At 41.2% G+C, this 24050-nt stretch overlaps 3 protein-coding genes across 16 annotated transcripts in view; 2 read left to right on the forward strand and 1 right to left on the reverse strand.

Annotated features, from left to right (window-relative positions):
• Positions 1–1324: 1324 nt before the first annotated feature.
• On the forward strand, positions 1325–13504 carry slc10a4 (solute carrier family 10 member 4). Its single transcript, XM_072568932.1, has 3 exons — positions 1325–2473; positions 3159–3369; positions 12834–13504. Exons 1-3 carry the CDS (start codon positions 1803–1805, stop codon positions 13356–13358), a joined length of 1407 nt encoding a protein of 468 aa, XP_072425033.1. The 5' UTR covers positions 1325–1802; the 3' UTR covers positions 13359–13504.
• A 134-nt stretch (positions 13505–13638) lies between these two features.
• zar1 (zygote arrest 1) lies at positions 13639–15651 on the forward strand. 2 transcript variants are annotated; one of them, XM_072568943.1, is made up of 4 exons: positions 13639–14625; positions 15066–15158; positions 15237–15311; positions 15392–15651. In XM_072568943.1, the coding sequence occupies exons 1-4, from the start codon at positions 13915–13917 to the stop codon at positions 15533–15535; spliced, it is 1023 nt and encodes a 340-aa protein (XP_072425044.1). In that variant the 5' UTR covers positions 13639–13914; the 3' UTR covers positions 15536–15651. The 2 variants fall into 2 exon arrangements, with proteins under 2 accessions (XP_072425044.1, XP_072425054.1); XM_072568953.1 differs by lacking the exon at positions 15237–15311.
• Positions 15652–17232: 1581 nt separating this feature from the next.
• Positions 17233–24050, reverse strand: part of fryl (furry homolog, like) — a 467472-nt gene continuing 460654 nt past the window's right edge. For all 13 annotated transcript variants that reach the window (XM_072569022.1, XM_072569030.1, XM_072569038.1 and 10 more), the window contains 2 exons: positions 20818–21002; positions 17233–19405 (listed from right to left, as the gene is read on the reverse strand). In XM_072569022.1, the coding sequence (XP_072425123.1) occupies positions 19150–19405; positions 20818–21002 (441 nt within the window). In that variant the 3' untranslated portion in view covers positions 17233–19149. The remainder of the gene's footprint in view (positions 19406–20817; positions 21003–24050) is intronic.

Consider the following 24050-nt stretch of genomic DNA (forward strand, 5'->3'; position numbering starts at 1 on the left):
GGAGGCAGGTTCAATTGGGACATTCAAGAGGGCATTAGATGACTAGCTGAGTAGAAACAATGTGCAAGAGCCCAGGGAAAGATCACCACGTGATAATGCTCATTAGGGAGTCAGTACAGATGCCATGGGCTGAATGGCCTCCACTGTGCTGTGATTCTGTGATAGTTTTTTGGGTCGGGACAGTTTGATGAAGCGATGTGAACAGAAACTGGAAAGGATTGTTGGGCTGAGGGTCAGGTTTGTGACTTGAGATGCATGGATTCACAACCACCTCACTCAGTGCCAGTGTTAGTGCTGGAACTGAACTGGAGGAAAGGCAGAGTCCCATTCAGACAACATCCTGGGATGATAAGGGCAGTGCAGAGATAAGTACCATCCAGAGTCCTGGACCCAAGATTCCTCATGGACAAGCGCTCACTGCAGGAACCTGCCACTTGACAAGAAGCTGGGTGAGAGGAATTGGAATTGTAACATTTCAACTTGGCATCCTGTAGGGTGCTTTCACTCAGCTGGGGGCAAAAACATTTAAGTTGGGACAGAGTACAAGACGGTTTTACATTGTTTTATTGCAAAAATATACTTTATTCACAAAAAAATGTAAGTGTATATACACAGGTACTGAAGCAGTTGTGTACCGTCTTGGCATAAAAGGAAAAACAGAGACTGGAATTTGACATTTAATGGAGTTGTAAAACCAAAGGCATTTCCTACACTTGCAGCACACTAATTACATAGATTTGAGGTAACGTCTTTCTAATCTTCTGTTCAAAGAGGAATTCACATGAATGCACTCGACAGTGGGATCGGACTGTGCCTGCCCCGGTACCAGGGTCAGAGAGGTGAAAGTATATTCTCGCTGTCATTTTAATAAAAGCGCTTGATGGCATTTTGTTAAATTTCCGATTCTACCAAACATTTGAATGAAAGTTTTAAATACTGATGTTATTATTTCGGAAGTGAATTTGTATTAATCGAGATAATGACAAGTATTCCTTGGCTACACAGGGTCTGTCCTGACGTTAGGATTATTGCCAGTAACTGTCAACACGTGATATTTAAAATAGGATTAAAATTTACCGACATTACAATTTAAAATTTACCAACACTACCATTTAGAAACAGATTTGGAGCTAATCGGAGTCCCTCGCGGCTTTGGAATTGAGGGAGTTTTTGCCTTTTTTATGGTGTTTCACTCATTCCTGATTTTTACCTTTCTGATGTTCTCTGGGGATAAGGACAGAGCCTCCAGCAACATAATTTCGTTCCCTTCAATTCGTGAACGCGGAGGCATTGATCTTCCGCACAGTACCTTCCCTCAGAACGAGCGGGGAAACGGAATCTCTCTGTCTGTCTCTCCCTCCCTCTCTCTGCAGTCCCTCCCTGCTCTGGGGTTTAGGATGAAAGAGCTGGAGAGCAAAACGGTCGGCGAATACAATTAAATCAGGACAATAGAGAATAACTCTCGGGTAAAGGATTGTGTGGCTGCAGGCTGGTTGCTACTCGGTGTTTGAGTTGGTGTCCTCTCGGGCAGTCACTGGTTAGTGGGGCACACAGAGTATGGGGACATTGCACTGAGAGACTCGGTCAAACTGAGCTTCCCCAAACTGTCCCAGGCTTTCACATCTCAGCGCATCCTCCCTGTCTTTGTTCCTCCTCTTCAAGACAGAACTTGGTACCAAATCTAATACCTGAGACTCGGCCGCAATTTGTTGGCTTGTTTTATATTTTTGCGAAATGAAGCAAAGTCGAAACCAGCAGGAGCCAGGAGTTGTTGGGACAGAGGGAGTCTTTTTTTAAAGAAGATGCTAATCACCTTTCTTGGTCCTCACTCCAATTTGATGGAGAGCTCTCGGCTCACCAATAAAATCCCGCTGGAAGAAACCATTGAGTGCAGTTTTGCCGGGAGAGGAGATTTGGACTGTGCTCCTATAAATACTGCCAGGAGAGGAGCTGGGAGTGTGTGCACCCTCAGTGAGATGGAAAACTACACTTCAGCTGGAAATGTGACCTGGGAAGCTGCAACTTCCTCGGCGACGTTGAATCTCAGTGACTCGGAGAACAGCACTGCTGGAGACTTCAGCAATGTGACTGGCCTGGAGGTGACCATCGCTTGGGGCCATGCAGCGGCGTCCCCGGGTGAGGTTGAGGCAGCTCCGGGCTCCCGGGCTGCCTGGGAGCCGCTGCTCAGCCAAGGCATCAATGTGCTGGTGGCGGGGCTCCTGAGTATCACCATGTTGGGGCTGGGCTGTACCGTGCAGCCCCGCCAGCTCGGGCAGCACCTCTGCAGCCCCGTGGCTGTGCTGCTCGGCGCCACCTCCCAGTTTGTGGTCATGCCCCTACTCGCTTTCCTCTTGGCCTTGGTGTTCTCTCTGGGAGAGGTGGCTGCCACCGCCGTGCTGCTGTGTGGCTGCTGTCCCGGGGGAACCCTCTCCAACATCCTGTCTCTGCTGGTCCACGGAGACATGAATCTCAGGTGAGCAGCCCGGCCCTCCAGCTCATCCCCAACCCTCACTCCCTCCATCTGCTCAGATTGCCCGGAGCAACGTGAGCCAAAAGAAGGAAAGCTCTCAAACTTTCCCAAGTGGCTTGGGATTGGGAGCGGCAATGTCCCAGTTAGGCCGGCCTCTGGCCTCACAGCCCGTCAGAAACGGACCACATCATCTCCCTGTTAGTGGGACTGGGTCTCCAGAGTGGAATCAGTGGAATTATCAATGAGGAGTGAAGGTGAGGGAACGGAAGGGAGGGAGAATGAGGGAGGGGAGGGAGAATGAGGGAGGGGATGAGTGGAGGTGAGGGAGGGGATGAGTGGAGCTGAGGGAGAATGAGGGTAGAAACCGGGGAGAGTGAGGGGTGGGAGTGAGGGAGAATGAGAAGTGCAGGGGATAGCGAGTGAGGGACGGGAGTAAGGGGAGATGCAGAAGTGAAGGAACGTGGAGGGATGTGCAGGCTGGAAAGGAGGTTAACCCAGATGGTGGAGATGAGTTACAGTACAAGGTCTCCTTTGTGGCAGAGACAGTGCTGCTTGGCTCCAGTTGCTGTGAGCGGAGAATGATAGTGTAGACCAAGTGAATAAACTGTGGTGCTGCACACTGACCTGATGCTGTACTCCTAACTGCATTGTTCAGTCTAATTAGTTTTGTCCTTTCCCTTTATTTTAGCATAATCATGACTATCTCCTCCACACTTCTGGCCCTGCTGCTGATGCCCTTGTGTCTATGGATCTACAGCCGAGCCTGGATTAATACCCCTGTCGTTCAGCTCATGCCTTTCGGGGCAATAATTCTTACTCTCTGTGGCACTTTAATTCCGATTGGGTTGGGGGTCTTCATCAGATACAGATACAATAGAGCAGCAGACTTCCTCCTAAAGGTACAGTGACTGGAAAGGTGTAACTTTGTTGAGATTGTTTGAAACCATCCTTTTTTTATTCATACTGTGCAAAATCTGGTCAAAGATGTTGGCTTCTTCTGAATAACACAGGTATTGCAGTAAATTGTATGAAGTCCAAAAATGGATCAGAGTCATTAAAGATAATTTGATTATGAACATTGACAAAAACCATATTTAATAAATACAATTAGTAATGACATTTAAAGTTTTGACTTGCAACAGAACTGATGTCACATTGACGATCTCATCCCGAGCAGACTCCATTAGATATTCATCCAGTCAGCACAATTACACAATAATTTTTATACAGTTGTTTTAACTGAATATGTAAATGGTTTTTCTAGGGTTTGCTCACATTTTAATAATTTTTCTTTTCAAAGAATGCACATCATAAGGCTCCAGTCTCTCGCAACGTCATTTACAAAACACAAGACAAACAGATCTGACAATAATTGGACTCTTACAGGTCTATCAAAAAAACTGGGCTTGTGTTGAACAATGAGAATAAAAATGACAAATTAACAGACAATTGATATTAGAAATAAAAATCAGAACCACTATAAACTCCGAGCAGATCATACAGTAAATGCAGATAGAACATGCCAATTTATGTTTAGGGTGTGAACCCTTCAAAAGCAGATTTGGCCTTTTCTCACTCTCAGTCTGCTTGCCTTACTGGGAGGGAATTACACTTGTACATTTGGATAAAAGTGAAATGTTTAACTCAACAGCTGATGTTTCATTTTGGAAAGAGTATACCATATAATGTGTATTGTAATAAAATTAAAGTATTCTTGTTTTATAAGGTGTCCAGAGATCAAAAAGACCATTTCAGACATGTCTTCACATTTAACTAGGGGTTTGTACTCACCTTGTGTCAAGATTAAGTCGTGTGAGAAAGCACTTTAGCAATATTTCTATGACTATAACTGTAGTTCTCTATTAACCTCCTTCAAATGAGTGCCATGTAGGGTCTCAATCACAGTTTTCTAATGCAAAAGTCTAATATTTTAAATGAAAATAAAGATTTAAAGATAATAGACAATAGGTGCAGGAGTAGGCCATTCTGCCCTTCAAGCCTGCACCACTATTCATTATGATCACGGCTGATCATCCTCAATCAGTATCCTGTTCCTGCCTTATCTCCATAACCCTTGATTCCACTATCCCTAAGAGCTCTATCCAGCTCTTTCTTGAAAGTGTCCAGAGACTTGGCCTCCACAGCCTTGTGGGGCAGAGCATTCCATACACCCACCACTCTCTGGGTGAAGAAGTTTGTCCTCATCTCTGTCCTAAATGGCCTAGCCCTTATTTTTAAACTGTGTCCTCTGGTTCGGGACTGGCCCATCAGCGGAAACATGCTTCCTGCCTCCAGAGTGTCCAATCCTTTAATAATCTTATCCATCTCAATCAGATCCCCTCTCAGTCTTCTAAACTCAAGCGTATACAAGCCCAGTCGCTCCAATCTTTCAGCAAGAGATAGTCCCGCCATTCCAGGAATTGACCTCATGAACCTACGCTGCACTCCCTCAATAGCCAGAATGTCTTTCCTCAAATTTGGAGACCAAAACTGCGCACAATATTCCAGGTGCAGTCTCACCAGGGCCCTGTACGGCTGCAGAAGAACCTCTTTGCTTCTATACTCAATTCCTCTTGTTATGAAGGCCAGCATGTTATTAGCCTTCTTCACTACCTGCTGTACCTGAATGCTTGCTTTCATTGACTGATATACAAGAAAACCTAGATCTCGTTGCACTGCCCCTTTACCTAACTTGACTCCATTTAAGTAGTAATTTGCCTTCCTGTTTTTGCCATCAAAGTGGATAACCATACATTTATCTGCATTAAACTGCATCTGCCGTGCATCTGCCCACTCACCTAGCCTGTCCAGGTCACCCTGTAATCTCCTAACATCCTCCTCACATTTCACCCTGCCACCCAGCTTTGTGTCATCAGCAAATTTGCTAATATCACTTTTAATACCTTCATCTATATCATTAATGTACATTGTAAAAAGCTGTGGTCCCAGCACTGATCCCTGTGGCACACCACTGGTCATTGCCTGACGTTCCGAAAGGGAACGACTCTTTGTTTCCTGTCAGACAACCAATTTTCAATCCATGTCAGTATTTTGCCCCTAATACCATTTGCCCTAAGTTTGCTCACTAACCTCCTCTGTGGAACTTTATCAAAGGCTTTCTGAAAGTCCAGGTATACTACATCCACTGGTCCATCTTCAGAGTTACATCCTCAAAAAATTCCAGAAGATTAGTCAAGCATGATTTCCCCTTCATAAATCCATGCTAACTCTGACCTATCCTGTTACTGCTATAATGTTATTACTTTTCTCAGTGCTATGAAATACCAAGAAAACCAATCAATTTTCTGCTAATGAACAGAGTACCAGTACAGTTGGTGGCACTCTGGCCTCTGACACAGATGGCTGTGGGTTCGTAAGCAATGATCAGATTGTCTACATAATCTATGATGACCTTTCAATACAGTTTTTGCTGGCCTTTAGATTGATTTAGAGAGATACAGTCTATTTCTGTGATTCAAGTGAATTTTAAAATCTCACAACACTTTACTATCTTAATTATTAAGATATATAATTATTGTAAAAGAACAATATGCACCACAACTCACATGTCTTTGAGGCGTGTTCTTTTAGTCTGAGCTTATTGAACGTAAATGGCAAGATATATATTCAGATCAATGCAGTAAACGGTGGCGCAAAACTGCAAGTTCTCTTCCTGTGATGAGAATACTCGGTTGAAATTTTGGTTGGAGATTTCTTTAACTTATTTCCATATAGGGTAAACTGAATTTCTACCTTCTGCAAAATATTTCAAATGCAGATTTCAGTTCTGGATGATATTATGAAATGTTTGCTTCATTACATCATTTGGTTTTTTTTTAATTGTTGTCATTCTCTCTTTTTCTATTATATCAAAAGGTTTATAATTTGCCTCAATTTAGTATTAAAAAGTCTGGTAAATGTTGCCATTTGCTTGTTGTAAGTATAAGTTTGAAGAGCAAAAATTAAATGTGGTCCAAGTAAATATTTTACAGACCACAGGATAGAAGCTCTCAAATTTCATTTGGCAATAAAAGTAAAGATTTGTAGATTCAAATTACTTTTAATTAATACTTCTGTCTCCTTGATCAAGGAAGATTATATAGAACCATAGTGAGATCACACCTGGAACACTGTGTGTAGGTTAGTCTTCAGACCTCAGGAAGGATGTACATAGTGTGGAGCGAATATATGGTTACAATTCATTAGGTGGATTCCTAAAATGTCCTCTGGGAAGGGGATGAGGCCCATACCTTCTAGAATTTAGAAGAATGAGAGAGGATCCTGTTGAAACATACAGTATAACATTATTGTGAGCCTGACAGGGAAGATTCTGAGAGGTGTTTTCCCTGGCAGGAGAGTCTAGACTGAGGATCACTTTCCCAGAATAAGGGGTCAGTCCCTTATTTGTTTAAGTATTTCACTCATTCTTTTGGAGTCAAAATAGCAGTCATGGTTATGGGTCTTTAGTATTAATACTAAATCCTATTGAATGTTATACTCTGGAGTTTATATGATCGATCAATATTTTTGTGGTTTGGGAAATGCATTGTTTGGGTCACCAATGTGCCTTATATCTTGTTGTTCACTTGAATCAGTCTTACATATTGTCTTCTAACTTGAATTTTGAAGTAAGTTTTATTTGATCGATTCAAATCTCGCATTAAACAAAGCTTTTCTTCTTTTCACATATTTGTATTACTTTTCAATTAAACTCTTTTGCTCCCAATTCTGACCTGATCAGCTTTCACTAATTTCTGATGTTAGTTTTATCCCATCAGAACAGGTTGATGTATGACTTTCTCGTTAGGTTGGATTATGTAATTAATCGCGGAGGTGATTGTTTCACATGTAAACTTTTGCTCAGATTTCTAGCTTTTTTTAAAATAGTGTAAACATCTGAAATTCTGAAATCCAATCCTCTACAATATACCTATATGTTGTAGTTTTAGATCCACATGCTGAAAGTGTGCCCACACAACCACATTTACCATCTAAAACAAATAATTACAGCTAACAGTTCTACAGTGTGTTCTGGTTTCACAGATGATAAGGAACATCCCCATAAGGAATATTACCATTTTACAACCAAAATGTATGTGCTGCTAATGTCTGTTCCCTCACACAACCTCTTTTCTAAGCATTGTGGCAAACCTACATCAAGTTCAAAAGCTAAAACTTGTAATTTTCAGTATATAAGACCAGGAGTTGGACATTTACCCCTCCAGCCTGTTCCAACATTCAGTGAGATTGCAGCTGACCTGTGAACTAACTCCATGCCTTTGTCTATATTTGCTAATACCTTTGTTTATATCAATCTCAGATTTAAAATGAACAATTGATCAAACATTAATTTCCGTTTGTGAAAGAAAATTCCAAATGTCTATAACAAGGTTTTCCTCATTTCACTCTTTAAAGGAATGGCTGTCGTTTTAGATTATGTCCCCCTCACTTTCTTTGATTCCTTTAATATCTTGAAAACTTCAACTAAGATGTCTTAATGTAGTAAATTCCAGATATCTTTTCTTTTCATGGGACGAGGACGTCACTGGCTTGGAGGAGCAAGTGAGGACTGCAGATGCTGGAGATCAGAGCTGAAAATGTGTTGCTGGAAAAGCGCAGCAGGTCAGGCAGCATCCAAGGAGCAGGAGAATCGACGTTTCGGGCATCAGCCCTTCTTCCTCCTGATGCCCGAAACGTCGATTCTCCTGCTCCTTGGATGCTGCCTGACCTGCTGTGCTTTTCCAGCAACACATTTTCAACCATGTCACTGGCTTGGCCAGTTTTTGCTACTTGTCCATCAGAATCATAGAAACACTATAGTGTAGAAGCAGGCCCATCAAGTACACACTGCACCTCTGAAGGGTATCCTAACCAGACCCAGCCACCTACCCTATTCCTGTAACCCTGCATTTCCCATGGCCAATCCACTGAACCTGTACGTCTTTGGACTGTGAGAGGAAAGCCATGCAGACATGGGGAGAATGTACAATCTCCACACACAAGGGTGGAATTAAACCTGGGGTCCCTCGCACTGTGAGGCAAGCAGTGCTAACCACTGAGTCACCATGTCACCCAGAAGTTGGAGATGAATCACCTTTTTGAACTGTTGCAGCCTATATGCTATTAGGAAGGGAGTTCTAGGATTTTGACCCAGCTATGGTAAAGAAATGGTGATATATTTCCAGGTCGTGATGCTGTGTGGCTATGAGGAAAACATCTGATTCCAAGTTTCTGTTGTCCTTGTCCTTCTAGATAGTAGAGGTAGTACTTTTGAATGTGTCAATGAAAGGGGCTTGTGTAGATGGTACACATTACTGCAATTATACATCAAAGTGGAGGAAATGCATATATAAGATGATGAATGAGGTGTTGGTCAAACAATTGCTTTATTTTTGATTATGTCAAGCCTGATAATTGTTGGAACCAGGCAAGTGGAGAATATTCTATAATCACCTGAATTATGATTTATGGACAGGTTTTGGAGAGTAAGGAAGTGAGTTACTTGCAGAGAGTCCCTGTCTTTGACCTACTCTTGCAGCCACAATATTAATGACTAGTCCAGTTAAGTTTCTGGTCAATAGATGTTAATTGCAGAGGATTCAGCAACGATAACATAATAGCAAGTTAGATTCTTTCTTACTGGAGATGGTGGTTTATTGACTCTTGTGAGTCACAAATGTGACTTATTAGCTAAGCCTAAATGTTTCTGGATCTCATTACATATTGACACAAGCATCTTCAATATATAAGGAACCATGAATGATACTGAACACTGTACGTTGACAGAAAATTTTCCCAATTCTGATCTGATGGTGAAGGTGAAGCACCTGAAGTTGGTTAGGCTGAAGATATTATGCTGAGAAACTCCTGCAGAGCTATCCTGTAATTCAGTTGATTAGTCTTAAACATTCACAAAGATTTTCTTTGTACCAGGCATTAATCCAACTAGTGGAGTAATACCTGCACTGACTCGCTGTCACACTTAGTCAAAAGCTGCTTTAATGTCATCACTTTGCTGATTATCAAGAGTAAACTGACTGGGATATGAATGGGCTAGATTGGATTTGACACGTCTCTTACAGACAGGATATACTTGGGTAATTTTTATACATTATCACACATAAATGGTAATGTTGAAGTTTTACTGGAACAGTTTGATAAAGGGTATGGAGTTATGGAGCATAAGTCTTAAGTACTCCAGTTAGGGTATTGTCAGCTCCTATAGCCAATGCAGCACCAATGCCTTTTGCTGTTTCTTTGAGATCACATGAAATGAACAAATTGGGTGAAGACTGGAACAAATTCAGCGAATACTGATAAAGTCAGGAAATTTGGTACCATCTGCTGAGAGAGAAACAAAGTGAAGACTTTGAGTCTGGTATAAATCCTAGTCATATCAGACTTGAAGTGTTTACTGTTTTTCTCTCCACAGCTACTGTCGAACCTGCTGAGTTTCTCCAACAATTTTCATGCTTGTTTCAGATTTCCCGCATCTGCAGTGTTTTGCTTTTATTCTGGGTGAAGCTGAGCATTTGTGATGACTTTTACTTCAGAAGGGAGTCACAAAAGATCAACTGCTTGGCATTTCCAGCTGAAAATCATTGCAAATAATTTGGCCTGGTCTTTTCCTTTTTGCACTTCAATGAGGATGGGGTTACTTGTGAACTCTCCTGGTTAGTTGTTTAACTATCCATTAAACTCATGATTGAATGTTGTCGGACTGTAGAGTTTAGATGTGATCTGTTGGTTTGTGATCATTTTTCTCTATGCATTACACGATACTTTCCCTGTTTGGTACACCTCATTGTGTTATAGCTTCACCAGTTTGACACCACATTTTTAGGTATGCGTGGTGCATCCTCTAGTTTGCTATCCTATATTCCTCATTGAACTGGAATCGATTCCCCGGTTTTATGGTAATGGTAATATGATGTGCACAGTGGACCATGCGATTATGGATTCTTGACCAACAGCACCTCATTGATGTCCAGTTTTCAGTGACTAGATCTATCCTGAATTTATCCCAATTAGCACAGTGATAATGCCCCACAGCTGAATGGATAGTATCCTCAACATGATGGTGAAATTTTGTCTCCACAAAGTACTTCAGGAGGACGCAGAGTTTGATCATCCACTTCCATCATTACTGTCATGAACAGACACATCTGCAACAGGCAGATTGGTGAAGCTGAAGCCAAGTAAGCTTTTTCTTCATGTTGGATCCCTCACCAACTACCAAACGTCCAGTGTAGCAGATATGTCACACAGACATAATGTACAGCTTGGAAACAGACCCTTTGGTTCAACTTGTCCATGCTGACCAGATATCCTAAATTAATCTCGCACCATTAGCCAGCATTTGGCCCATATCCCTCTAAACTCTTTCTATTCATGTACCCATCCAGATGACTTTTAAATATTGTAATTATTCCAGCCTCCACCATTTCCTCTTGCAGCACGTTCCATACACGCACCACTCTCAGCGTGAAAAAGTTGCCCCTTAAATCCTTTTTAAATCTTTCCCCTCTCACCATAAATCTAAGTCCTCTACATTTGGACTTCCCTACACTGGGAAAAAGACCTTGACTATTCACCCTATCCATGCCCCTCATGATTTTATAAACCTCTATAAGGTCACCCGTCAGCCTCCAATGCTCCAGGGAAAACACCCAAGCCTATTCAGTCTCTCCCTAGAGCACAAACCCTACAATCTAGGCAATATCTTGTAAATCTTTTCTGGAGCCTTTCAAGTTTAACATCTTTCCTAGAGCAGGGAGACCAGAACTGAACACAATGGTCCAAAACAGTGTCCTGTACAGCTGCAACATGACATCCCAACTCATATACTCAATGCACTGAACAATAAAGGCAAGTGTACCGAATGCATTCTTCACTACCCTGTCTACCTGTGATTCCATCTTCAACGAACCCCTTCAGTCAGTAGTTGTGCTACTAAGCTGCTGTTAGTAATAGGCAATGGTCTGATGGAACAATGTCGCTGATGGGGGTCAGCATTGATTGCCTAGTACTAATGTGGCTTGCTGTTGCCACATCAGATGGCAATTATGAGTCAACTGTGTTGCTGTGGGTCTGGAGTCACATGTTGATGAGATTGGGAAAGGATGGTAGAGTTTCATCCTCTAAAGGACATTTGTGAACCTGACAGATTTTCACAACAATGATACTTTCACCATCCCATCACTGAGATCGTTTTCGATTTCAGATTTATTAAGAGAATTTACATTCCAGCAGCAACAACTTGAAATGACATTGACCAGTTCTGACATTGTCACCACATCCCCATCTCTGCCACTTGTGCTCTGGTCATCTGGTATGAAGGCATTGTTCCATAAAGCTTTGTTGGTTTTATTTTATACCTGTTTCACATTTTAATGATCTGTATACAAAACTTCAAAATCACATTAAACTCCCACTATTTCTAGCTTTGTACCATTTAGAATGTCTTTCTTTTTAAGTCCAAAGCAGCTGATATCACATTTAGAAAATAGCTGCCTCAGTCCCTTTTAAATCATTCCCCTCTCACCTTAAACCTATGGTCTCTCTTTTTTTATTCCCCGACCCTGGGAAAATAATCTTGACTATTCACCCCATCTGTGCCGCTCATGATTTTATAAACCTCTAAGGTCCCCCCCCTCAGCCTCTGACGCTCCAGGGAAAACGGCCCCAGCCTATTCAGCCTCTCCCTATAGCTCAAACCCTCCAATCCGAGTAACGTTCTTGTAAATGTTTTCTGTTTCACAGCATCTTTCCTAAAGCAGGGAGACCAGAGCTGAATGCAATATTCCAAAAGTGGCCTAACCAGTGTCCTGTACAGCCGCAACATGACCTCCTGACTCCTATACTCAATGCACTAACCGAAAAAAGGCAAGCATGCTGAATGCCTTCTTCACTACCCAGTCTATCAGTGATTTCACCTTCAAGGAACCCCTTCAGGAATCAGTCAGTAGTTGTGCTACTGAGCCATTGTTAATAACAGGTCATGAAGTCCTAACCAGTACTTCTTCCAAATACTTTCAACATGGAGGAGAGCACTTGGGGAGAGTGGTCATCAGCAGGAGGTTTCCCTGCTCAATACATGAGCAACGATGGGCTCTTCTCACCCACATGAGTATCACTGTCCTGTAACCTCTATCTTTCAGTCCCCATGACAAGATAGACCTAGGCTTCCAAGTCATTTTGAAGTCCCATTATTTCTAGGTTTGTACCAGTTAGAAAGTCTTTTCTTTTTCGTTGCAAAGTGGCTGATATCACGTTTAGAAAACAGCTGTAAAAATGTTTAAATTAATAAGGGATGTAGAATTTGTATAGGGTGCACTTATTTATTTAACTATTTCTTGTCTAGGTTTCTCTATGGTCCTTGATGGTCACTCTGATAATCCTCTTCATCCTCACTGGCACCTTACTGGGACCTGACCTGCTCGCCACTATCCCGGCTTCTGTGTATTATGTAGCTGTCCTGATGCCCTTCGCTGGCTACGTTGCCGGTTATGGTTTGGGTGCGCTCTTCAATTTGCCTCCTAACTGTAAAAGGACGGTTTCTTTGGGGACCGGATGTCAAAATGTCCAACTTTGCACAGCCATCCTGAAATTAGCCTTCCCTCCCCAGGTAATTGGCGGTATCTACATGTTCCCGCTACTCTATGCCTTATTCCAAGCAACAGAAGCTGGCCTTTTTGTTCTGGGATATAAAATCTACACAAGGAACGTGACGCCCAGGGAGAAGCCAGCAGACCTAGATGATGACACGGACATTTCCTACAAGAAACTCAAAGAAGAAGAGGTTATTGACTCATCTTACGGAGCTGTGAGTGAGAGTGAACAACACGCTGTTATAATGGAACCTACTATCAGCGAGTCGCGAATGTGAAAGGGGACTGGAGGAGACCGGAATAGGAATGGTTGCTGTTTGCCAATCCCTCCAATTGATCGTTAGCTCCAACACTTCCACGTGCAATCTCGTTTTCCTGTCTTGGGGGGGAAATGAGAATAAATTGCTTTAATTTTTAAATTCAATCAATGAGTGCAAATGTCAATTATTTTATTAGCGTTGGGCTAATTTTAGAGAAACAGTGACATTCTAGGACAACATACATCCAGATACTTTAGCGAGTAAATTCAAACCTGTTGGTGTTTAAATAAAGAACTGTAGTAAGGAAACGTGATCAATGTTCATTTACTTCGAAGCTAGCAGAGACCGCAAAGTAATTTGCATTTCCTCTACAGTAATTGAAGCCACATGACATTACATTGTTTCTTTCAGGTTACCATGTGTTGTTCGCTCATTGCTAATAAAAGTCCCCGAAAGCCATGAGTGAAGCGTGTTAAATTGATTTAATAGACTCAACTAGTGGGTTCTTTTTAAATATTCTGATTGGGTGGACCATATAAATAAAGCCACGGGGATATAGCCACGGCCCAACATTATGGCTACATTAGGTGAAGATGCGTTTGATTATATTTACTCACCGTACAATCCATATTCTTACCAATACTTGAGCAGCCGACCGAAAGCTTCCAGCTGGAGACCGAGGGGTTACTTGAACAACTACGGTGACCCTGGGGAATATTTTGATAACTATCAGCGGGCGCAGCTCAAAGCGATATTATCCCAGGTAAACCCAAACCTAACACCCCGAGTGAGAAAAGCCAACACGAAAGATGTTGGAGTGCAGGTTAACCCCAAGATTGATGCGTCTGTCCAATGTTCCCTGGGCCCCAGAACCCTGCTGACGATGACCATGAGACCAAGGCGCCGACCCTCCCAGACCCAAGTGCAGGGCAGCCCGGCCAGCATGCCCAGGAATGTGCGCTTCCGGAGGACCATGGCCATTTACTCCCCGATTGTATCCCCCAATCTCAACAGCTTCGTGTACAGGGGGGAGCCGCGGCAGGCTGCCCGAGAAACAGCCGGGAAGCCAGAGCAACAAGAGGAAGGCGAGCCGGAGGCAGTGAAACAGGAGGAACCGGCCCCAGAGCAGGATCTCCGAGCTGGAGAGAAAGGAGGGGAACCCGCGGACAGTCCGGCCCTTCCAGCCGGAGAGCTGTCTGAAACTCCAGCGGAAAACGGCAACAAGCCGGAGGCTGCAGACACAGTCCCGAAAACCGGCACCAGCGAGAAACGCTTGAGATTTCAGGTGAGGTTCCCTTTCCCCCCGGGTTCTAGTCCTTCCATTAGAGAACTCTCCTGCAAATACTCAACAGGCCAGGCAGCATCTACAGGGAAACAGTTCACCAGCCGAGTAAAGATTCTCTCAGGTCATGTCACTGTCTCTAAACCAACACAACAGTCAACTTGGGACAAATTGAAAGATAAGTTATCTGAAAGATAACTTTTACTTAAATCGCCAATAGAGTTTAACTGCATTTTATAGTGCCCTTTTTAGTAGTAAAATGTCATCAATCGCAAAACCTGTGGGAGATATTGGGACGTTAAACGATTCTCTTTCTCTTTGGGTTGAGGTGAATTCAGCGGGCACTGAGTTAATGCATTTCTGGTAGTTAGTTCGATACATTAGCTTGCAGTTCTCGGCCTGGTATTTGGTATGCTGATAACTGAACCCTAAACTTTCATTAGTTCCTGGAGCAGAAATACGGATATTTCCACTGCAAAGACTGCAGCGCCCGCTGGGAGAGTGCATACGTGTGGTGTGTACAAGGTACTAACAAGGTAAGGGGCCTTTCGCCAATACTTTATTACATATGGTCTCTTAGATTTCTCTAAATCACGAATCTCTTGGACCGTCAGGTCTACTTTAAGCAATTTTGCAGAACCTGCGAGAAGGCCTATAACCCTTACCGTGTCGAGGACATCACCTGTCAAGTAAGTAGCCCCGGAGGAGCACAGCCTGTGTAGACGCTTTAATGAAGAGTGTCCCAGACTTGTTTTTTCCTGCCCATCAGACCTGCAAACAGACCAGATGCACATGTCCCGTCAAAATGCGCCACGTTGACCCGAAGAGACCCCATCGTCAGGATCTCTGTGGGAGATGCAAGGGCAAGCGGCTCTCCTGTGATAGCACTTTCAGCTTCAAATACATCATTTGATTTGGATGGTAGCGTTAATTCCTGCGGGGACTCGAGTTACAGGAACGCAGGAAACTTTATTTTTGTGTTTTTTTGGTTTCGAACATCGCTTAAGAAAATAAAGTGTACAAAAAGCACGCCAGTTTCTCTTGCCTTCACTTCAAATCGAATATTTACTTGTGGTTGAAATATTTGAAGATTTAAAGTGTCTCCTCCACGGCCTTCCTTCCCCCTCCCCCTTCTGTAAGCCAGTGTCAAAATGCTCTACAGAAACATTCTGGTTTGTGATCGAAGTTTGAATTTTAGGTACACTCTTAATAGTTACTCCAGTAGTAAACCATAGACGAGGACGTCTGGGTTGAGATTTTCTGGAGAATTCACGCCTTAATGAGCAGCTGTCTCAAATTAGGATTCCTCCTCTTTACCATCTGTTTCGAATATTTCATTTTTGACTTCACCCCTTCTATTAAAATGGATTAGAAGCTGGTGTCACTGTATGAACAATAGTGGTGAGTCCACACTAAATATCACCAGTTGGCACTAATTTGTGGTTTAAAGTCATAACATCTGGAGTTAGCACACTGAAACATTAGTATTTTCAGTTAGTCTTTCTTATTTACAGCTTGCTGGATTTTAATTATTTGAATAGTAAGTAAACCTAATCTGAACTTGCAATCTAGAATTCTTGGGATGTGAGCAGCTATGGCTAGAGGCTGGGGTACACTATATTGTACATTCAGAAAGGAAATAAAGCAGAGTTTGAATTTTAATGGAATGGACAAGCTTGTGATCCAAGCTAGTCAGGGATAGTCTTTTCCCTGGGGTGGGGGCGGGGGAGAAGAGTCCAGAGTGGAGAGTGTATGGAATGAGCTGCCAGAGGAAGTGGTGGAGGCTAATGATTGCAACATTTAGAAGGCAGCTGGATAGATATGAAATGTTTGGAGGGTTATGAGCTGGGTGCTGGCAAGTAGGACTCTTAAGTTGGGATATCTGGTCAGCACAAGTTGGACTAAAGGGTCTGTTCTATGCTGTATATCTGACTGTTGACTTCAAATGTTAGTTTAGTTTTGTATCCTAGTTGAGAACTAGAAAATAGTTTAGTATCCCTAACAAACACTTGAACTGTTTTTGACCAAGACTTCCTCCTGATGCTGCTTTCCTTGTAATGTCAACTGCCTAAACATAATTGGAGCTCTCCCTGCATAGGCTGAGTAGATTTGTCACCAGAAGCTTTTTAAAATTGTTTTTACAAGTTTGTAACTGAACTAAATAAAGTGAAACATTTTAAGAGTGCAGAGAAACCTGCTGAACTAGTGGTAAATTTGACTGCTTTAGTCTGACAAGACAACAGCTTCAGAAGGGGTTAGTGTTGATGTTCAAAAATAGTTTAAGGTTAAGAAACAGCTGGTTACCTTTTTTTAAAAAAAAAATGCAATGGGTTGAGTTGCCCTAACCATTTTAACTGAAGTTGATTTTGTGGTATAGAAACACTAATCTAAACATCAATCTAGAGATAGCAAAGACCTTAGTACTTTTCTAGATCATATATATAACATTATCCCATTCTTCACATACAAAAGCACTTTTGGTAGGGTGGCTTTTTAATCCTTTTGTATAACTGAAGGTTAACAATGTTACAGTTGACTTGTCATATGTAGTGCAGGAATGGGGGATATTAAAACTCCAATTTACAATCCATGTAAGAAAGGGAATACATATTAGGGAAAAGGACAAAAACAATTTTATTGGAATAAGGGAAAAGGTGGTTTGGCATGAAAAAAATAAATACTATAAATCTGAAGTGGAGGTCAAACATAACTGTTGAACTAGCTGTCCCTATTTAGAAGGGAAGTCATTATCTATAAAAGGAGATCAGATAAAGATAACTGTGCCAAGCTTTAGCTAAAGTTTGGCAAATGTTCCTTGATTATAAACAACATACTTGGATAAACATGTTAAAATATTACCATTTTTCTCCAGTATGTTCACTAAATATTTAAACAGCCAAAATACCAAACTGCCAACAAAATAATTTATCATTGAAGAATGATTACAGTGATTTTGTTAATTTGCTACGACTGGTTACAGAGCCTTCAATTATGAACTACTGTTTGCAGTCTGATAGCATGCACAGTGCCTTAAACTCATACAATTCATTACAATTATTTCTGGTCTATAATTCACTTTTTCTCAAAAGGCAGATGCTAATAATTAAACAGTACATTCTATGCTCCATGGTATAGAGCCCAAGAAAAATCACAGTGGATAGGACAGATGCATATTATAAGCAGGGTCATTCCCAGCAAACAGAGGCAGGTACACCACCAATGGGTGATATTACATTCAATTTTTCTCCAAAGAAAGCCACTGCTGCAAATAGAATCACAATTATGAAAGCTGGAGGTTTTCAGCATTTCAGTCCTTTTGAGTATATTGAAGGTTGCAGATTCATCCTTGACTTTCTTTCCCAATAATGCGGAAACAATGGTCCCAAAGTTCGAGTGAGTAGACAGAACAGTATCTGCTTTTCAGAATTATCTGTAAATTCACAGACTAGAGAGACAGCAGATAAAGACTCATTACCAGTACTTAGTTTTTGTTTTGTTTTGCATTAGTTTTATACACCTATTCTCACAACAGTGCAATGCACAAATTTACAAGAAAAACAATACTGATTTTACACTATACAGGTCTAAAATATTTACAGAGTAAAATAAGTTAGGTGAGTTGTCCTAAAATTGCTAGGATGAAGCACTTTATTTCTGCTGCTGTTCAGTTTGGAGTACCTACAGGCATATTTTTGGTTAGATACCAGTGGTATTTATAATTATCACTGATCAAAGAGCATCTGATGTACACTGAACAGTAAGCAAAAATAACATGTAGAATTACTTTACATTACTGAGTAAAACTCAGTTAAATTTACCTGTCAAGTATCCTATCCTTATATAAGATTTTCTACAGCATACTATGGATCATATTAGTTCTAATACAAAATAAATTTCCTTAAATGTTTTTTTTCAGGCATGCGTTGAGACACTATGAACTATTAACATTTTTATACTCTAAAGCCTGCAGTCAGTTTGTCCTAAATCAAGTCTTACAAATAATATTTTTACCACATGGGAAGTGGCATTAAATAGTTTATGTAAGAGTTTGTCCATAGACACCATGAAAACAAAGCTGAAATATTCTTGTTTGCCTTGAAGCCTTGCAGGTTATTCAGCCTAAAGCCATTTCCCAGATGAGTTTAGCATCATTCCACCTGCTACAGAGAGCCTGAGTGTCACTACTATACATTATTACAAGGGAGCAGGGTTGTCTTCAGAAAATGAAGAATAACACTTCTTTCTTCATTCCATGCCCTTTGCCAGAAAATGGTTACACAGTCAATCCTATATACTTTGTGCACATGGAATGATTTGCTGTTTAGTTTCATACAGCTATTACCCAGTCAATTTGTTTTAAAATGTCTAACATCGGGTTTCTTCATGTGTGTGACTATATTTCTATAAACAGATACAAGCTAGAGCATGTTCAAAAAAATTGAAGCCAATGTGGGGGATGTGATTAATATACATGATGCACCTTCTTCTCAACACTGAAAGGGATGAAATTGGAGCAACAGGTGTATCTTAAAATCCAGCACTTTGAATATCTGAAGCTGATGTCTTTGCCAGAAGCTGGTATGACTGCACTGTTCGAAGAGACTCACGAATCTGCAGATTCAGCTCCATCAGTTTAGAGCAGACTTTGGATAAGTCCTGGTTAGATCCCACTACGGCAAAACTGCCGGTTTGACCCAATGTCTGATGACGGAAATAAATATGCAGGAGGGTTTGTACTGGATCATCATCACAGTTTCCAAAAATATCATTGGGCCATATAGATCTGTGGGGGAGGGTGAAAAAAAAGGAAAAATAATGCATAAGAATTAATTTGCAAAGACGAGGTCTATGCAATCAAATATAAACTATATCAAATCTATACAATGCATTAAACTGATTAATTTTACTTTTTAACCAATTATAATATTTGGTAATTTATCTAGCATACAACCCACTCCCATTAACTAACGGGTCTGTAAAGTCTTGAAGCTGGTACAAATGAAAGGAATTCCAGATTGGACACTTTGAACAAACATTTTTCCATGTACCGTATTATAATTATGATGACAATAAAACTGACTCGAACATTTTAAATTTGTGTCTTTACAAGACAGTGAAATGTGCCAAGGTACCTGACAAGAGCATCATCAAACATGTTTTCATAGGGAAATTAATGGAATGTTCGGTCAAAAGTGAAGATTTTAAGGAGTGTCTGGAAAGAGAAGGGAGGGAAATGCATTTGCTGTTGAAGGCATAGGGACCCAAGAGTAGAGCATTGTGATGTTTAGGAAAATTGCAGTGTAGACATCCTTGAAGATTTTACGGTGAAAGTGATTATAGAGATAGGCAATGTCAAGACAACAGGGATGCAAAAACAAGATTTAAGATTTTTAAATTTCGGCATTATTTACCTGGGAGCTAATGTCGATCAGTGTGAGCACAGGGTAATGGGTGTGAATGCAAGTTAATGTGGATAACCTCGAGCTTATGGAGAATCCACTTGGGAGGCTGACTACGAATGCATTGGAGTAGTTCATTCAATACATGTCAAAGGTATAGATAACAATCTTAGAAGCAGATGAGATGAGGTGAGGTGGAAATTGGTGATCTTGATGAAGGTGGGGATATCGAGTTAAAAGCTTATATTGAGAGTCAAATATAACACCAAAGTTCCTACTAGCTAGTTCACTTCAGGGCCTTGCTCAGGAAAGGGATGGAGACAGTAATCAGTAATACAATTTGCATTTGAAACAGGGAAGTGACTTTAGTCTTCCCACTATTTAGTTGGTGGATTCTTTTGCTCATTCAGGAACTGGATGCCTCTCTCTGCTTGATGATTGATATTAGCTCCTGATTATACAATGCCTCAGTTCTTTAATTCTCAACCTGATTTACAAAACCCTTCATGATCTTTCCTGTTCCAGTTTAGCTGCAAAACATGCATCATAAATACTGCTGCAGTTACTTGGAACAAAACAGTGCAAACTAGACAGCAAATACATTTTAAAGGTTCTTTTTTTAAAGAAAGGAAATAATATGCTTTAGAATAAATTATGCTATGTGTTCAAAAGTACCAGTAAAATGATCCTACATGTCATCAGAAATGTTTAGAAACAATCCAAATTGCTTAATGTGGTCCGTTTTTGCTGATATCATTGTTTCATTAAATGACCATTGATTAGTTACATGAATTACCTGAATGCTTTGACCTGAGAAAGTGCAGATGGAAATTCCTTGTTTCTTAAACTTTCAATGAGAGAGTGAATAGCAGTCTCTGTGCATGTCTGCAGGGCTTCAGAAACTTCAACTTCATTACTGAAACCTTCTGCCTCTTTCAGGCTAGCTTCCAACTGAGCCAGTTCCTCTGACAGATTTATAACCTGAAAATGAATTAAAAATGAGAACTTAAGGTTTTAATTTTAATCCTGAGACCGTTTTAAAATTATTACTACTAGCCTCCCATATGTTACTTAGATTTCTCTGTAAACAACTGAAAAATAACACCAACTTACTGTCCAAAATATGGCATTTCTAATTTCTTACCAGGCGGCAATCAAATGATGGAGGGAAACTGCATGCATAACTTGTAAATTGGAAATGAAATGTAGATATTCCACCACTGTAATAATTTAGTGAACATTTGTCATTGGACCTGTTGTTAATCTATCCTTTGTCATCTGAATGTTGACTGCCAGGTCAGGAGCATAACCAGCAATTGATACATACTATTGATGTCAGCAGGCAAAAATTAGCTTCTTTCTGATTGATCAGGAAATGGCACTAAATTAGTACTCTTTGTATAAAAGATAAGTTATCAGCTGCAAAGAGAAAATTGGGTTTATAAATACCTTTTTATGTCATGTTCAAACAGATGTCTTTCAACAATAGTTAATGCACTGCAGGGTCTGCCTATGTCAAAAAAGGACAGTATCCTAGGACAATGGGGTAAAGTAGCCAAGTGATTATGGTTACTGGGCTAGCAAGCCAGAAACCATGAGTTTAAATCCCATTTGGCCAAACTGAATTTGTGACCTGCAACTATGGAAGCTGCTGAACTGCTGTATAAACACAAGTGACACATCACACCTTTCAGGGAACGTGGTTTGATATCCTTGTGTGGTCTGGCTTACATGTGGCTCCAGTACCACACAACACCCTTCACTCAATGTCCCTTGAATTCATTAAGCAAGCAGTCAGTTGTAAATAATACCTCTGCAAGTTCAATAACAAATAAGGTGATGATTATGTCATTCTATCAGGGTAGGTTTAAGGGCTCAACCCAGTCAACCTCACAAAGTCTTTCTCCCTCATGTTTGAGGATTGGTGCCCATGTCAGGATAGCCTGACAAAGACATACTGACAAAATTTTATGAATGAAGACCTTATGATGGATAGTGAGGACAGCTGCAGGGAGCATAGAACATAGAACAATACCGCGCATAACAGGTTCTTCAGCCCTCGATGTTGCGCCGACCTGTGAACTATTCTCAGCTCGTCCCCCTACACTATCCCAAAATCATCCATGTGCTTATCTAAGGATTGTTTAAATCTCCCTAATGTGGCTGAGTTGACTACCTTAGCAGGTAGAGCATTCCACGCCCATACAACACTCTGAGTAAAGAATTTGCCTCTGACATCTGTCTAAAATCTATCACCCCTCAAGTGTGGCTGCACCAGTGTTTTGTACAGTTGCAGCATGATATTGCGGTTCCAGAACTCAATCCCTCTACCAATGAAATCTAACACACCATATGCCTTCTCAACAGCACTATCCACCTGGGTGGCAAATTTCAAGGATCTATGCACATGGACTCCAAGATCCCTCTGCATATCCACACTACCAAGAATCTTTCTATTGAACAAGTACTATGCCATCCTGTTATTCTTCCCAAAGTGCATCACCTCACATTTAGCTGCATTGAACTCCATTTGCCACCTCTCAGCCCAATTCTGCAGTTTATTCAAGTCCCCCTGCAACCTGTAACAGTCTTCCAAACTGTCCACCAACTTTAATGTTGTCTGCAAATTTACTAATCTATCCACCTATGCCTGCATCTAAGTCATTTATAAAAATGACAAACAGCAGTGGTCCCAAAACAGATCCTTGTGGCACACTACTAGTAACTGGACTCCAGAATGAATATTTTCCATCAACCACCACTCATTGCCTTCTTTCAAAAAGCCAGTTTCTAATCCAAACTGCTAAATCACCCTCAATTCCATGCCTTTGCATTTTCTCCATCAGCTTACCATGTGGAACCTTCATCTACATGCTTGGTCATCTTCTCAAAAAACTCTGAGGTTTGAGAGAGACAACCTGCCCTTGACAAAACTATGTTGACTATCTGAAATCAAATTGTTGCTTGCTAGATGATTATAAATCTTATCTCTCATAATCCTTTCCAAAACTTTTCCTATAACAGAAGTAAGGCTCACTGGTCTATAATTACCTGGGTCATCTCTGCTGCCCTTCTTGAACAAGGGCACAACATTTGCAATCCTCCAGTCCTCTGGTACTAAACCTGTAGACAATGACGACTCAAATATCAAAGCCAAAGGCACTGATATCTCCTCCCTAGCTCCCTAGAGAATCCTCTGATAAATCCCATCAGGTCCTGGGGACTTGTCTACTTTCACTTCTTCCAAAATTGATAACACCTGTGCGTAACTAACCTCGATCCTTTCTCGTCTAATATCTCGTACCTCATTCTTCTCCTCTATAATATTCTCCTTTCCCTGAGTGAAAACCGATGAGAAATGCTCATTTAGCACCTCTCCGATCTCTACAGGGTCCACACTGAACTTCCCACTTCTGTCTTTGACTGGCCCTATTCCTACCCTAATCATCTTTTTATTCCTCACATACCTATAGAAAACTTTAGAGTTCTCCTTTATTCTATTTGCTAAAGGCTGCTCGTGTCCTCTCTTTGCTCTTCTTAACTCTCTCTTTAAATCCTTCCTAGCCGATCTGTAACTCTCCATCACCTCATCTGTACCATCTTGCCTCATCAACACTTAAGCCTCTTTCTTCTGCTTAACAAGAGATGCAATTTCTGTAGTAAACCACGGTTCACTTCCTCCCTGCCTGACAGGGACATACCTATCAAGGACACGCAATATCTGTTCTTTAAACCAGTTCCACATTTTCATTGTCTGCATCCCCTGCATTTTGCTACCCCATTCTATGCATCCTAATTCTTGCTTAATCACATTGCCCCAATCAATAACTCTTGACCTGTGGCATGTACCTATCCCTTTCCATCGCTAAACTAAATGTAACTGAATTATGGTCACTCTCTCCAAAATGCTCACCTCCAACTAAATCAAACACGTGCCTGGTTCATTACCAAGCACCAGATCCCGTGTGGCCTCCCCTTTCACACACTGTGTCAGGAAACCCTCCTGTACACATTGGACAAAAACTGATC

This window comes from Chiloscyllium punctatum, chromosome 1, assembly GCF_047496795.1.
Source record: "Chiloscyllium punctatum isolate Juve2018m chromosome 1, sChiPun1.3, whole genome shotgun sequence".
NCBI classification, from domain to species: Eukaryota; Metazoa; Chordata; class Chondrichthyes; order Orectolobiformes; family Hemiscylliidae; genus Chiloscyllium; species Chiloscyllium punctatum.